Below are 16,087 nucleotides of genomic sequence, written 5' to 3'. Positions count from 1 at the left end.
CACACTCCCACCCCCACACTCCCACCCTCCCACTCACACTCCCACCCCCAGCCCACCCCACCCCCACACTCCCACCCCCAGCCCACCCCACCCCCACACTCCCACCCCCCACTCACACTCCCACCCCCCCACCCTCACACTCCCACCCCCAGCCCACTCCCACCCACACTCCCACACTCCCACCCACACTCCCACCCACAGGGGGACAGCGGGGGTGGGGGGGAAGAGAGAGTGGGGGAAATGGGGTGCTGGGGAAAGGGTGGTGTTTAATTTTATGGACCATTTACATTGTTATTCCTGTGAGTAGTTGTAGTTGTGGTAGGGGCCCCAGTACACTGCTTTGCCCGGGGCCCATAATGCTGTAAAGATGGCCCTGACAACAACCCCCCCAACCCCCCCCCCCCCCCCCCCGACTGCGTTTCCACGCAGAGCGAGAGCGTCACCGTGTGTGGTCGAGCAGTAGACAGCGAGGGACCATGGCGACTGTGGCGCATCGTGTGCTGCTCCACCTAACCAACCTGGCCCTGGCCGTCCACTCTATGCCGGTAAGCTGCATCTATCTCCAACAACACACGCAGTCTGAACAAAGCTCCCGACCCCACTATCGTCACACATCCATGTTCTCCACAGATGCTGCCCGATGTCCTGAAGGTGGACACAGAGTGTGGAGTAACACAGTGGGTCAGGCAGCATCTGTGGGGAACATGGACACAGAGTGTGGAGTAACACAGTGGGTCAGGCAGCATCTGTGGGGAACATGGACACAGAGTGTGGAGTAACACAGCGGGTCAGGCAGTATCTGTGGAGAACATGGATAGGTGTCGTTTGACCCAGTGCTGGAGTAACATAGCGGGTCAGGCAGTGTCTGTGGGGAACATGGACACAGAGTGTGGAGTAACATAGCGGGTCAGGCAGCATCTGTGGGACAACATGAACAGGTGCCGTTTCGGGTCGAGATCCTTCCTCAGACCTCGACACGAAACGCTGCCTGTCAATAAATGTCTGGTGTTTAAATGTTATATACGATGTTATATACACTTGTTTGCATCGTGTTGCTTTGTGCGGTGCTTTGCCTGATTTTTACACTTTATTTCCATGTTGATGTTAACGATGTTCCCACCGGACGCCAAATGCCGTTAACTCCGGCACTGTGTGAATGAAGAAAGAGGTGTTTATAACATCGGTGCCTGACACCAGTCAGTGTCTGTCTGTAACATTGGAATGTCCCTTTGGGCATTACGTATCCACGTGTAGTCACTCGCCACGCACATAGACGATGCTTTATTGAGGTTTACTTGCTAGCATAACTTTCACCACTGTTTAAGTAACTCAGCGGTATTTATTCACAAAATGCTGGAGTAACTCAGCAGGTCAGGCAACATCTCGGGAGAGAAGGAATGGGTGTCGTTTGGGGTCGAGACCCTTCTTCACCCATTCCTTCTCCCCAGAGATGCTGCCAGTTCCGCTGAGTTACTCCAGCATTTTGTGTCTGTCTTCGGTATGAATTTCATTGTTCTGTTTTGGGACATATGACAATAAAACACTTGGCTTGACTCTTAACTGTTAAGTTTCTTCTGGTTGCCATTTTTAGCCATTCATGGTTTTTTTTAACACTTTGGCCATTTTCCTTGGTTTGCGGCATTTCTGACGCTCTCCTCTTCCCAGATGTGGGAGAGGAGGTGTTGAATTTGTGTCTCAATTCTGGTCCAAGTCGTAGAATTGAAGGGAAGGTTCTATCTACTGCCGAGCTATCTATTGCTTTTCAGTTGACACAAAACCTTTACAACTTCATATCGGACGAGAGTGCTGCTGTGCCGGAGACTGCACTGGGAAATTGCTGTGGATTTAAAAAAATAAACATTCTAGCTAATTTGGTTCTGACACTTCCATCATAATCACTGGATTATTTAATCCAGTGATTGGGACTCATTATCTGGAAATTATATTTTGAAATTTACTTTAGGAGTTACATAAAAACAGCTGGTTTAGTTAAGATCCACTGTTTTATTAATATACTATACTGTATGCAAAAAAATAATTATTTTACTCTGGGTATGTGCATGTGAGAATGAAGAACCAATTGACCATTACAATAGGAGAATTGTAGTGCTCTGCTGTTCTGGCTTGTAGCAGATTCTAATAGAGTTTGTGTAGGAAGGACCTTCAGATGCTGGTTTACACTGAAGATACACACAAAATGCTGGAGTAACTTGAGAACATAGAACTGTTGTGAGTGGGTGATCGATGGTCAGTGTGAACTTGGTGGGCCCAAGGGGCTGTTTCCATGCTGTGACTTTAAACTAAACTAAACTATTCTGACCTAGTGAAACATTTATGGGTTTGGGTGGAAAGCGGAGCCCCTGGAGGAAAGCTCTGAGATCAAAGAGAGAATAGGGTGTGGAGCAGCGCCATGCTCCCCTCTGCTGGTGGATGGGCAAGTGGTGCCACTGCAATGTAACTCTGGAGTCACATTAATATCCCCCCGATACACACTGTCTTCCAGAGGAAGTGAACTGAAACCAATAAACCATATGTGTAGGAAGGAACCACAGATGCTGCTTTAAACTGAAGATAGACACAAAAAGCTGGAGTAACTCAGTAGGACAGGCAGCATCTCTGGAGAGAAGGAATGGATGACGTTTCGGGTCGAGACCCTTCTTCAGACCATATTCTCTCACCGAGCAACAAGACGATATTACGGCCTTCATTAAAAACGGAAAATGCTGGAAAAACTCAGCAGGTCAGACATCGTCTGTAGAAAGAGAGGCAAAGTTAATGTTTCATATCAGAGGCCCTTCAGCAGACCTTGCTGAGTGGTGCTCTCAAGCTGCTGAACCCACATATCAAGAGTGCAATGATGTAGATTGTCCTGTGGTGGATGAGAAAGAATTATCACTGCAGAGTACAACAGATGAACCGATACAGGAACCTGTATCGTGACAAGATCGCAAAGATTGATTGAAAAAGAGCAACCACTGGCAATTTGTTTATGGATATGGGTATTTCTGCAAATAAAGGTACCAACCTGTGACATGGGTTGCCAAATTTGAAAGTTATTAAATAACAAAGCATTAAAATTGGGTCTACCTATGATCCTTTTGAGCTAATTTGTGATCAAAATTGACCAAAATTTAATACTTTCAAAATTTGGATAAAGAAACCACTACTCACATTCTGCTACAAAAACTTGGGGCATCAGAAAACCATCTTATCGTGCGATAAATGATAAAAATCATAAGCATGATCAGAATTTGGCTGATATAGTTATTTAATTGCAAAATTAATGTAATCATTCTGGTATAAATTAGCCTAAGGATTTGATGAAATCCTGCTTGAAAAATGTCACAAAAAAGAACAACAAAACACAGGGACATATCTGATATTTTTCTTTGCAAAAACAGATTTATTTATTTTTGCTTTATCTTATTCTTTTGGCTATACACCATGATCTATCTATATACTAAAACTCTTGTTTGTTTGTTCCTGAACTACAGCCAAAGCGGTACACGATAACATCACTATTTTAGACCCACCTTACTCACCATCGTCCTTTTGGTGCTCATGGAATAAATGTCATTGAAATCGGTTTACATTTTTAAAGTTATTCACATTTTAAAGTTTAAATCTATCGCCTAGGGAGGGAGGGGGGAGGGGAGGATAAGGGTTGAGGGGGATGGAGTGGGGGGGAGGGGATGTGGAGGATGGGGGAGAGGAGGGAGGAGGAGGGAGGAGGGGAGGGGGGGGAGAGAGGGTGCTGCACCAATGCAGGAGAGGTTTGGGCCCAACGGGTCCACTTGGTCTAGTACTACTTAAAATACAGGAAATTAAACAATGGGAATATTACATTAAAAAAACAGGAAAATAACCTGGAAGTTTGGAGACCTTCAGTTTCACTACTGAGTGCCGTATTTATGGAAACACCCATATGCAGAAGTTTTTCAACAACCAGAGATACCAGATCTGCAAAAGCAGTGTATGAAGGCCAAGGGAGATGGCAAAGAGACAGGCACATGGCCACATCAGAAGCGTTGAAGAGCTGTCACCACTTTGAGAAAGAGACAAAGTGAAGCCCAACCTGGCAACAGGAAGTGGCGATGAAGCACGACACCCCTGATAAGGAGATTATGATGGAGAAGCAGCTGGAAGAGCGTGCTTAAAAAACATTTATTAAGCATGGGGATGCTGGAAGATGCACCGACCGACCGCTGACCTTGGAGTAGGAACAGCGCAGCCTGACAGTGGCTCATGGACAACCACAATGATCCTAGGACAACCATTCACAAATAAAGACCAACATTCTTACTCAGGGTGGTGGGTAAATGGAACGAGCTGCCAGAGGAGAGGTAGTTGAGGCAGGTAGGATAACATTTAAAAGACACTTGGAAAAGGTACATGGATAGGAAAAGTTGTGATAGGAAAGATATGGACCAAAAGCGGGCAGTTGGGACTAGCGTAGATGAAGCTTCTTGGTTGGCATGGATGAGTTGGACTGAAGGGCTTGCTTCCGTGCTGTGTGACTCGATGACTGGGGTTTTAATAGATTTAAGAATGGTATCACATGACCAACTCCTCGGTGATGTAGCAGCAGTGTTTAATGTGAAACTTTCCAGTGAGACTATCTGGGGAAAACATCTCAGCAAGAATGTTGTGATGACTATTTCCAGCACCTTGGAGAGAAAGATCTACTGAAACACTGCGCACATCTAATGTGAAGGGCAACTGGTAGGGCCGCTGCCTCACGGTGCCAGAGACGCATGTCTGGTCCTGACCTCGGTGCTGTCTGTGCGGAGTTTGCACGTTCTCACTGTGACTGTGTGGGTTTCCTCCGTGGTCTATGGTTTCCTTCCACCTCCTAAAGATGTGGGGGTTTGTAGATTCATTGCTCCTAATATGTAGGGAGTGGGTTAACATAGAACTGGTGTGAACGGGTGATCGATGGTTGGCGTGGACTCGGTGGGCTGAAGGGCTGTTTCGCTAAACTAAACAAATCAATCTTATTCTGCTTCAATAGCCATTCATCTTCCTTATTCACAACCTTCTGTATAGTAAAAAATAACCTAAATGCATCAATTGTTTATCATTTATTGCAAAGGGAATTGAACCCCAAAACATGTTAATTATGATTCGATTCCAATTGCCACTGGAGTTGTCTGAGAAGCTGTGGTCTCTTGTTTAACTAAGGGTATTAACGCACTGCAAGCATTTCAATTAAGATTTACCAGATTATTAACTGGAATGTGCAGGTGGCCGTATGAGGAAAGGTTGGGCAGGCTAGACATCTACCTGCTGGAGTTTAGAATAGTGAAAGCGGATGTACGAAATCCTCAAGTTTACAAGTTATAGGAGTAGAATTAGGCCATTCGGCCCATTGATCCTACTCCACCATATAATCATGGTTGATCTCTGCTTCCTAATTCCATTTTCCTGCCTTCTCCCCATAACCCTTGACACCGTTCTAATCAAGAATTTGTCTATCTCTGCCTTAAAAATATCCACTGAATTGGCCTCCACAGCCCTCTGTGGCAATGAGTTCCACAGGTAAACTACCCTCTGACTAAAGAAGTTCCTCCTCACCTTTCTAAAAGAGTGCCCTTTAATTCAGAGGCTGTGACCTCTGGTCCTAGACTCTCCCACCAGTGGAAACATCCTCTCCACATCCATTATCTCTATGCCGTTCACTATTCTGTAAGTTTCAATGAGGTCCCTCCTCAACCTTATAAACTCCAGCGAGTACAAATGCTGTCAAATGGTCATCATATGCTAACCCACTCATTCCTGGAATTCTTGTAAACCTCCTCTGGACCCTCTCCAGAGCCTGCATACCCTTCCTCAGATATGGGTCGCAAATTTGCTCACAGTGCTCCAAATGCGGCCTGACCAGCGCCTTATAGAGCCTCAGCATTACGTCTCTGTTTTTGTATTCCAGTCCTCTTGATATAAATGCTAGCGTTGAGTTTGCCTTGCCTGTGGCATTTTGTGAGGGTGGAAATGAAGAGGATGCTATAGTGCCTCCTTTCACGCTGATTCCATTTGAACTCTCATTTCTGGGCACCAATGTCATTTGTACTCAAAGTGCTTAATAGTATATGTTCCATTTCAATTCACTTGTCTAAAATAAAGATTTCTTTTCTGCCAACAGGTAACATGCATAGGAGTCCAATGTAAGTGTACATTGTCGTTATCAATTTGCAAAGTTGTAAATGTGAGCAGGGTTCCTGGACTGAAGATCCATGTTCATATACAGAAGGAAGAGTGTTTCAACCTCAAGCTGTTGGTGGCGAGTCTTGTCCATCAGTTGCCTTTGTGAATTAGTGTGATCCTTCCAGTCACATCTGGTTTTGGTCTGCTCTCCTCCTTCCACTTAATTCCCCACCCTGTGATCCAGTTCAGATACTCAGGCTGTGGAACTGGTACCTGAACCTTTTGCTTTCTTCTTTCTGTGTCTCCCTTGCCTCAGCTTTGGTTTAACAGTTTACGCAGTTCTCAAAGTGCAAAGATAGACACAAACTGCTGGAGTAACCCAGTGGGACAGGCAGCATCTCTGGAGAGAAGGGATGGGTGACGTTTCAGGTCGAGACCCTTCTTCAGACTGGCCTCATTTTAACCTTGTTACACCTGTCTTTCCAGTAGCCATTCAATGTTACAAATACATCTGTGTTTATATTTTCCCATGCAGTGTGAAACTAATAACACTTTATTCTCCTTTACTGACACTCCTGCACATTTTTATCAGCTTTCTGGTTCCCAAGAACTACAGGAACAAATTTAAGTATAGATATGTTGTTCCCTCGCATTACCCCGAAATGATGCCATTTACATTCAATTACATTGAATTTATTGATTCTCTTATCATATCATATCATATCATATATATACAGCCGGAAACAGGCCTTTTCGGCCCACCAAGTCCGTGCCGCCCAGCGATCCCCGTACATTAACACTATCCTACACCCACTAGGGACAATTTTTACATTTACCCAGCCAATTAACCTACATACCTGTACGTCTTTGGAGTGTGGGAGGAAACCGAAGATCTCGGAGAAAACCCACGCAGGTCACGGGGAGAACGTACAAACTCCGTACAGACAGCACCCGTAGTCAGGATCGAACCTGAGTCTCCGGCGCTGCATTCGCTGTAAAGCAGCAACTCTACCGCTGTGCTACCGTACAAGTTATCAAGCTTGTAAATCATTTCCTTTTTAACATTTTTATTTGACATTTATTCAGTAGTATATGATGGAATGCAAAAGTAAAATTGTGAAATGGCATCCTTTGTGTTTAGCTTACAACCCTGAACCAGAGTGGCTTCTGGAACATAATAGCACCCCATCAGATATTTACCAAATCAAAGCCCAGCTCTACATGTCTGAAGAAAGCCAACTTCCAATGCTGAACATCACCTGGGTCCTCAATGCAGATGGTAAGATTTAGTTTCAAAGTCATTTTTGTCTTCGTATAAAATGTATTGTGCAGTTGTAGTGGTCACAGCATGGAAACAGGCCCTTCAGTTCAACCTGCCCACGTCACCCAACATGCCCCATCTACACTAGACCCACCTGCCGGCACTTGGCCCACAACCCTCTTAAACCTATCCTTCCATGCATCTGACCAAATGTCTCTTAAATGTTATGGTGGTACCGGCTCCAACTACCTCCTCTGTCAGCTCAATCCATGTAGCCACCACCCTTTGTGTAAAAATGTTACCCCTCAGGTTCCTATGAAATCTTTCCCCCCTCACCTTAACCTTATGTTTCAAAACTATTTCATGCATTATTTGACATGGCAGGAAACATGGCCATCCTCACCTTTTCTCCTTTAGAATCACATTCAAGCCACTGTACCTTCTGGAAGATGGGAGCAGGGAGGGAATGACTGGGGTGGGACAAGTCTATGAGCCAACATAATGTTGTCCCACCCCAGTCATTCCTTCTCCCTGCTCCCATCCAGCAAAAGATACAGACACTTGAAAGGACACACCAACAGATTCAGGAACAGCTTCATCCCCTCTGTATCAGGCTTCTGAAGGGACTTTTCACTAGCTATCACTTCCATCAGTTCCTACACCCCACTCCCCACATCGGCACCCTGGTTTCCACACTTCCTTTAAACTCACCAGTTCTGCTCCCACTTCCCCTTTAAGTTCACTAGTTCACTGAAACATCACTGTGCATGTCTATTTTTCAAAAAGTGAATTATAACCCTTTGAACAATGAATAAAATACCAACCTTTTAATATTGTGCTTTATGCATTTTACAGCATAAGGGCATGCAGGGAATGGAGGGATATGGATCACGTACAGACAGAGGAGATGGGTTAACCTGGGATAGTTTACAGCATGGACTGTGGGCCGAAGGGCCTGTTCCTGTTCTAGGAATATTTTATAGAGTTAGACAATAGGTGCAGGAGGAGGCCATTTGGACCTTCGAGCCATCACCGCCATTCACTGTGATTATGGTGATCATCCACAATCAGTACCCCGTTCCTGCCTTCTCCCCATATCCCTTGAGTCCGCTATCTTTAAGAGCTCTATCTAACTCTCTCTTGCTCCACTGCCTTCTGAGGCAGAGAATTCCACAGATTCACTGTAATGTCCCGTCATATCTGTTAGTCTTGTGTCATGTTCTGTGTTTAGATTCTCATTTCAGGTCCCTTGACTTCCTGCCATTGTAATTGTCAGCCCCGCCTTGATTGTTTCCACCTGTGTGCCCTTACCTCATGTATATGACGTACAGGTATGTAGGTTAATTGGCTGGGTAAATGTAAAAATTGTCCCTAGTGGGGTTGCAGGATAGTGTTAATGTACGGGGATCGCTGGGCGGCACGGACTTGGAGGGCCGAAAAGGCCTGTTTCTGGCTGTATATATATGATATGATATGATATGATATATAGTCCACCCCTCCCTTTGTCCTGTGCCAGTTCGTATTGTGATTCATGTGCTCTCGGTCGTAGTATAGCTAGTAAGTAATTTTTGTAACTAATGTTTTTGTAGCTGAGTAAGTTTAGAGTTTTTGGTTCGAATCGCAGTGTTCTTTAATGTGAAAATTAAAGAACGCCTTTATTTTCTCCAAATTGACTCTTGTGTGTGAGTCGTGCGTTTGAGTCCAGTTCCTGTGAGCCCCAGAGCACAACAGAACGAACTGGCCATAATATGGACTCAGCCGACTCTAAGATTTGGAAATCAGCCCTTGCCAACCAGGGCACTAAGATCCAGCACCAGGAGGAGCAGCTGCGCTCAGTCAGTCACGGGGTGCGCGAGCTGAACGATAGACAAGGCGAGTTCCAGTCATCAGTGACGACCCAGTTTAACCACCTCGCTGTACAACTCCATCAGGTTCTGGCTCGTCTCGACCCAACCTCGGCAGCTTCTCCACTGGCTCACGTTGAACCTTCAGCCGGCCATCCGCCTGCTGTTCCGGCCACGCCTGCGAACCCCACGCTGATTCTACGCCTGGCTTCACCAGATAAGTTCTCTGGAGACTCGGAGAATTGTAGATCATTCCTTGTACAATGTGATCTCCACTTCAAGCATAACCCTGCACACTTCCCCTCAGACCAGGCCAGGGTAGCATTTATTGTGTCCCATTTGACGGGACGAGCCGCAGCATGGGCCACTGCGGAGTGGTCTCAGGGCTCCACAGTCTGTCAGGATCTAGACCTCTTCCAAAGAACATTTAGCAGTATTTTTGATCACACTTCCTCTGCTAAGGAAGCTTCCCGAGTCTTACTGCAGCTAAAACAGAACACTCGCCCAGTGATAGACTATGCCATTGACTTCCGAACCCTTGCAACAGACAGTGGGTGGAATATGCCTGCACAAGTGGATGCATTCATGAATGGGTTGTCGGAGGCTATAAAGGACAGACTTTCACCTTTTGAGTTACCCAGTGATCTAGAGACATTAATTACCAGGGCTATTCGTGTCGATAACAGGATAAAGGAAAAGGAAAGACACCAGGCTGCTGATCGTCCTCCCAATCACCAGGGGCGCTCCTCCGGGTCCTTCACACCGAAGAAGTCATCGTTCCCTGTCCATCGCTGGCCGGAGAAAACAGCGTCCTCTCAGCCGTCGGAGGAACCCATGCAGCTAGGACGAACCAGGCTGACTCCGGAGCAGCGACAGCGCCGCCTGAAGGATGGAGCCTGCTTTTACTGCGGTCAACAAGGACACCGTCTGGCCGACTGCTCGGTAAAAGGGGTGGCTCACCAGTGAAAAGGAGGACACTGGTGAGCCAATTCCCCGTTTCGGACTTACCTCCTCGACCTCTGACACAGGCCACCCTCACTCTGAATCAGCAAATTGTGACTCGGGGGGTTTTGATCGACTCCGGAGCCGACGAGAGTCTCATGGACTGGACTCTAGCTCGATCGTGTAAGGTTAAATCTGTGCCCTTGTTGCAACCTATTGTGGCGAGCGCTTTAGATGGACGTCAGTTGTTTGAGATAACTCATCGTACAGAACCTGTCAAAGTCATGTTCAATGCTAACCATGTGGAGATAATGTCTTTTAACTTGTTTGACTCAGCTCAACATCCCTTGGTCTTTGGTTTCCCTTGGCTGCAGAAACACAATCCTCAGATTGATTGGCGATCTGGTAAGATCAGACGATGGGGGGTTGAGTGCACACAATCATGTCTTGTTGAACCAGTGAACAAAGGGGTGAGTTACGGGAAGATCGGGGCGGTTTTGGGAATAAATGTTCTTAAATCTGAAGAAATAAAGATTTCTAATGATGATGATAACTATCCTGATCTGTCGAAGGTTCCACCATGTTACCATGAACTGAAGGAGGTGTTCAACAAATCCAGGGCCACCACCCTACCTCCTTCATCGACCTTTCGACTGCGCTATCATGTCAAGTGTGTGTTGCAGAAGCTCTTAGCTAACCGTCTGTATGTGAAGGCCGAGAAGTGCGACTTCCACGCAGACACAATGTCCTTTCTGGGCTACATTATATCGGCCGACCACATCCAGATGGACCCTGGTAAAGTCAGTGCGGTGGCCAATTGGCCCACCCCCACTAACAGAAAGAAGGTGCAACAGTTTCTCGGATTTGCAAACTTTTACAGACGTTTTATTAGAGACTTCAGTGCTGTTGCTGCTCCTCTGCACTCTCTCACGTCTTCCAAGACCCAGTTCCAGTGGAATCCTCAGGCCGAAGCCGCCTTCCAGCGCCTCAAAACATTGTTCACCAACGCTCCTGTTCTGACCATCCCAGATCCCCAGAGACAGTTCATTGTGGAGGTGGATGCCTCCAACGAGGGGATTGGGGCGGTACTTTCCCAGAGAGCGGAGAAGGACAACCGGATTCATCCCTGCGCCTACCTGTCACGTAAGTTGACCCCCGCAGAAAAAAATTACGATGTCGGAAACAAAGAACTGCTGGCGGTCAGAGCCGCATTGGGGGAGTGGAGGCACTGGCTGGAGGGGGCCGAGCAGCCTTTTCTGGTATGGACAGATCACAAGAATCTGGAATACATCCGTAAAGCCAAGAGACTCAACTCACGTCAGGCCAGATGGACTCTGTTTTTTAGTAGGTTCAACTTTTCTCTGTCTTACAGGCCCGGTTCCCAGAACACAAAACCAGACGCCCTGTCCCGACTTTATGACCCTGAACCTGATACCAGAGAACCCGAACCCATCCTGCCACTTAACCGTGTGGTAGGAGCGGTGTCTTGGCAGATCGAAACAGATGTGAAGCAGGCTAATGATGAGACTCCAGCACCGAGTGGCTGTCCTACTAACTGTTTGTTTGTTCCTGTGACATTGCGCCCCCAGGTAATCCACTGGGCTCACACGTCCCTGCTCACATGCCATCCAGGTGCCAAGAGAACTGTTTTTGTGGTTAAACAGCGTTTTTGGTGGCCTTCACTTGAGAAGGATGTAGCTGAATATGTGGCCGCCTGCCCTGTCTGTGCAAGGAGCAAGCCCTCCAGACAAGCCCAAGCGGGCCTGCTGCACCCACTTTCAGTCCCTCAGAGGCCCTGGTCCCACATCTCCATTGACTTTGTTACTGGGTTGCCGGCCTCCAAAGGTAACACAACTGTCCTGACGGTGGTAGACCGATTTTCAAAGATGGTACATTTTATCGCTGTGGCCAAGCTCCCCTCTGCCAAAGAGACGGCAGAGGTAATGATGTCTCACGTTTTCCGTATCCATGGTTTCCCTACAGACATTGTCTCGGACCGAGGTCCTCAGTTTGTGTCCAAGTTTTGGAGTGAGTTTTGTTCCCTCATAGGTGCCACCGTCAGCCTGTCTTCTGGTTACCATCCGCAATCCAATGGCCAGACTGAGCGGATGAACCAGGAGCTCGAGACCTGCTTGCGCTGTCTGATCGCGCAGAACCAGACCACCTGGAGCGACCATCTCATCTGGGTCGAGTACGCACGCAACACGCTTCCTATGGCTGCCACGGGACTCACACCCTTCCAGTGTGCCTACGGCTATCAGCCCCCCTTGTTCTCGGCTTATGAGGGTGAGGTGACGGTGCCTTCTGCCCACGCCATGATCCGACGCTGTCGCCGAATCTGGGACGGAGCTCGGAGGGTTCTACTCCGGGGTCAGTCCCAGATGAAAGCGGCAGCCGACCGCCACCGCAGATCCGCTCCGCATTATCGCCCAGGCCAGAAGGTATGGCTGTCTACAAAGGACTTGCCACTTCACGTCCACGCCAGAAAGCTGGCTCCAAGGTTCGTGGGTCCATTTCCCATTTCGAAAGTCATTAACCCTGTTTCGGTCCATCTACGACTCCCCAGGTCATTAAGGGTTCACCCTACATTCCACGTCAGCAAAATAAAACCGGTCAAGGAAAGTGCACTCGTGCCCGCCTCCAAGCCCCCTCCACCCCCCCGGCTCGTCGACGGTGGTCCGGTCTACACAGTTAAGGCACTTCTTGCACTCCGCAAGAGAGGTCGCGGTCGCCAGTTTCTGGTCGACTGGGAAGGCTACGGTCCTGAGGAGAGGTGCTGGATTCCTGCCAGCTTCATTTTGGACAAAACTTTGATCAAGGACTTTGACAAGACTCATCCTGACCAGCCTGGACCGTCAGGAGTCGGTCCTAAAGAGGGGGGTACTGTAATGTCCCATCATATCTGTTAGTCTTGTGTCATGTTCTGTGTTTAGATTCTCATTTCAGGTCCCTTGACTTCCTGCCATTGTAATTGTCAGCCCCGCCTTGATTGTTTCCACCTGTGTGCCCTTACCTCATGTATATATAGTCCACGCCTCCCTTTGTCCTGTGCCAGTTCATATTGTGATTCATGTGCTCTCATTCATGTGCTCTCGGTCGTAGTATAGCTAGTAAGTAATTTTTGTAACTAATGTTTTTGTAGCTGAGTAAGTTTAGAGTTTTTGGTTCGAATCGCAGTGTCCTTTAATGTGAAAATTAAAGAACGCCTTTATTTTCTCCAAATTGACTCTTGTGTGTGAGTCGTGCGTTTGAGTCCAGTTCCTGTGTGCCCCAGAGCATAACATTCACGACTGTCTGGGTGAAAACGTTTTTCCTCATCTCTGTTCTAAATGTCCCCCCCCCCTTATTCTTAAACTGTGGCCCCTGGTTCTGGACTCCCCCAACATCGGGAACATGTTTCCTGCCTCTAGCGTGTCCAATCCCTTAATAATCTTATACAGTATGTTTCATTAAGATTCCCTCTCATCCTTCTAAATTCCAGTGTATACAAGCCTAGTCGCTCCATTCTTTCAACATACGACACTAGGGCCCTGTACAACTGCAGAAGGACCTCTTTGCTCCTATTCTCAACTCCTCTTGTTATGAAGGCCAACATGCCATTAGCTTTCTTCACTGCCTGCTGTACCTGCATGCTTACTTTCAGTGACTGATGCACAAGGACACTCAGATCTGGTTGTACTACCTCTTTTCCTAAATTGTCACCATTCAGATAATAATCTGCCTTCCTGTTCCTGCCACCAAAGTGGATAACCTCACATGTATCCACATTAAACTGCATCTGCCATGCATCTGCCCATTCACGCAATCTATCCAAGTCACCCTGCAACCTCATAGCATCGGCGATCGCTTCGCTCAACACCTTCGGTCAGTCTGCCTTAACCAACCTGATCTCCCGGTGGCTGAGCACTTCAACTCCCCCTCCCAGTTCACACTACCACCCAGCTTTGTGTCATCTGCAAATTTGCTAATGTTACTTTTAATCCTTTCATCTAAATCATTAATGTATATTGTAAACAGCTGCGGTCCCAGCACCGGGCTTTACGGCACTCCACTCGCCACTGCCTGCCATTCTGACAGGGACCCGTTTATTCCTACTCTTTGTTACCAATTTTCTATCCATGTCAGTACCCTACCCCCAATTCCATGTGTTCTAATTTTGCCCACTTATCTCCTATGTGGGACCTTATCAAAGGCTTTCTGAAAGTCCAGGTACACTGCACCCACTGGCTCTCCCTTGTCCATTTTCCTAGTTACATCCTCAAAGTGTCCAGTTTATCAAATATTCTAAACAAACTTGTTTTTCCAGGAAGCATTCGAGTACTTGAAGCAACAAGGATCTGCATTGAAACCATCCCATTCTGTCTTCGGTGTAATTATGATGAATCGTTCACAAGTATTCGCAATCCCCAAAAGAGGCGGGTTAGTTGCACATATTTTCTTCTTCTGGAGACAGGAAGACAGTGGGAGATCTGGGAAGGGGGAGGGGAAGAGAGGGACAGAGGAACTATCTAAAGTTGGAGAAGTCGATGTTCATACCACTGGGCTGCAAGCTGCCCAGACGAAATATGAGGTGCTGTTCCTCCAAATTCTGGTGGGCCTCACTATGGCACTGGGGGAGGCCCATGACAGAAAGGTCAGACTGGGAGTGGGAGGGGGAGTTGAAATGCTCAGCCACCTGGAGATCAGGTTGGTTTAGGTGGATTGAGCGAAGGTGTTGAGCGAAGCGATCGCCGAGCCTGCGTTTGGTTTCGCCGATGTAAAGAAGTTGACATCTAGAGCAGCAGATGCAATAGATGAGGTTGAAGGAGGTGCAGGTGAACCTTTGTCTCACCTGGAAAGACTGTTTGGGTCCTTGGATGTAGTTGAGGGGGGAGGTAAAGGGACAGGTGTTGCATCTCGTGCGGTTGCTGGGAAAAGTGCCCGGGGAGGGAGTGGTTTGGGTAGGAAGGGACGAGTGGACCAGGGAGTTATGGAGGGAACGGTCTCTGCGGAACGCAGAGAGGGGAGGGGATGGGAAGATGTGGCCAGTGGTGGGGTCCCATTGTAGGTGACAGAAATGTTGGTGGATGATATGTTGGATACGCTGGCTGATGGGATGGAAGGTGAGAACGAGGGTGATTCTGTCCTTGTTACGAGTGGGGGGAGGGGGAGCAAGAGCGGAGCTGCGGGATGTAGAAGAGACCCTAGTGAGAGCCTCAACTATAATGGGAGAGGGGAAGCCCCGTTTCCTGAAGAATGAGGACATCTCTGATGCCCTAGTGTGAAACACCTCATCCCGGGCGCAGATGCGGCGTAGACGGAGGAATTGGGAGTAGGGGATAGACTTTTTGCAGGAGTCAGGGTGGGAAGAAGTGTAGTCCAGATAGCTGTAGGAGTCAGTGGATTTATAGTAGATGTCAGTCACTAGTCTGTCTCCTGTGATGGAGATGGTGAGGTCCAGAAACGGGAGGGAGATGTCGGAGATAGTCCAAGTACATTTAAGGGCAGGATGGAAATTGGTGGTGAAATGTATGAAGTCAGTGAGTTCTGCATGGGTACAAGAGGTAGCACCAATGCAGTTGTCGATGTAGCGGAGGTAGAGTTCGGGGATGGGGCCAGTGTACGTCTGGAACAGGGATTGTTCGACGTACCCGACAAAGAGGCAGGCATAGCTAGGGCCCAAGCGAGTGCCCATAGCAACGCCTCTGGTTTGGAGGAAGTGGGAGGAATCAAAGGAGAAGTTGTTGAGGGTAAGAACCAGCTCTGCTAGGCGGAGTAGAGTGTTAGTAGATGGGGATTGGCCGGTTCTACGGTCGAGGAAGAAACGGAGGGCTTCGAGACCATCCTTGTGGGGGATGGAAGTGTAGAGTGACTGGACATCCATGGTAAAGATGAGGGAGTGGGGGCCTGGAAACCGGAA

The 16,087-nt window shown here is 47.7% G+C and overlaps 1 protein-coding gene across 3 annotated transcripts in view; it reads left to right on the top strand.

Annotated features, from left to right (window-relative positions):
* The first annotated feature begins 443 nt into the window (after window positions 1–443).
* il17rb (interleukin 17 receptor B) overlaps window positions 444–16,087 on the top strand; it is a 49,389-nt gene continuing 33,745 nt past the window's right edge. For all 3 annotated transcript variants that reach the window (XM_078414635.1, XM_078414634.1, XM_078414633.1), the window contains exons 1-4: window positions 444–545; window positions 6,140–6,161; window positions 7,283–7,420; window positions 14,495–14,607. In XM_078414635.1, coding sequence (XP_078270761.1) covers window positions 477–545; window positions 6,140–6,161; window positions 7,283–7,420; window positions 14,495–14,607 — 342 coding nt within the window. In that variant the 5' untranslated portion in view covers window positions 444–476. The remainder of the gene's footprint in view (window positions 546–6,139; window positions 6,162–7,282; window positions 7,421–14,494; window positions 14,608–16,087) is intronic.

This window comes from Rhinoraja longicauda, chromosome 17 (assembly GCF_053455715.1).
Source record: "Rhinoraja longicauda isolate Sanriku21f chromosome 17, sRhiLon1.1, whole genome shotgun sequence".
Taxonomy (NCBI): domain Eukaryota; kingdom Metazoa; phylum Chordata; class Chondrichthyes; order Rajiformes; family Arhynchobatidae; genus Rhinoraja; species Rhinoraja longicauda.
This window is presented reverse-complemented; position numbering and strand designations above follow the sequence as displayed.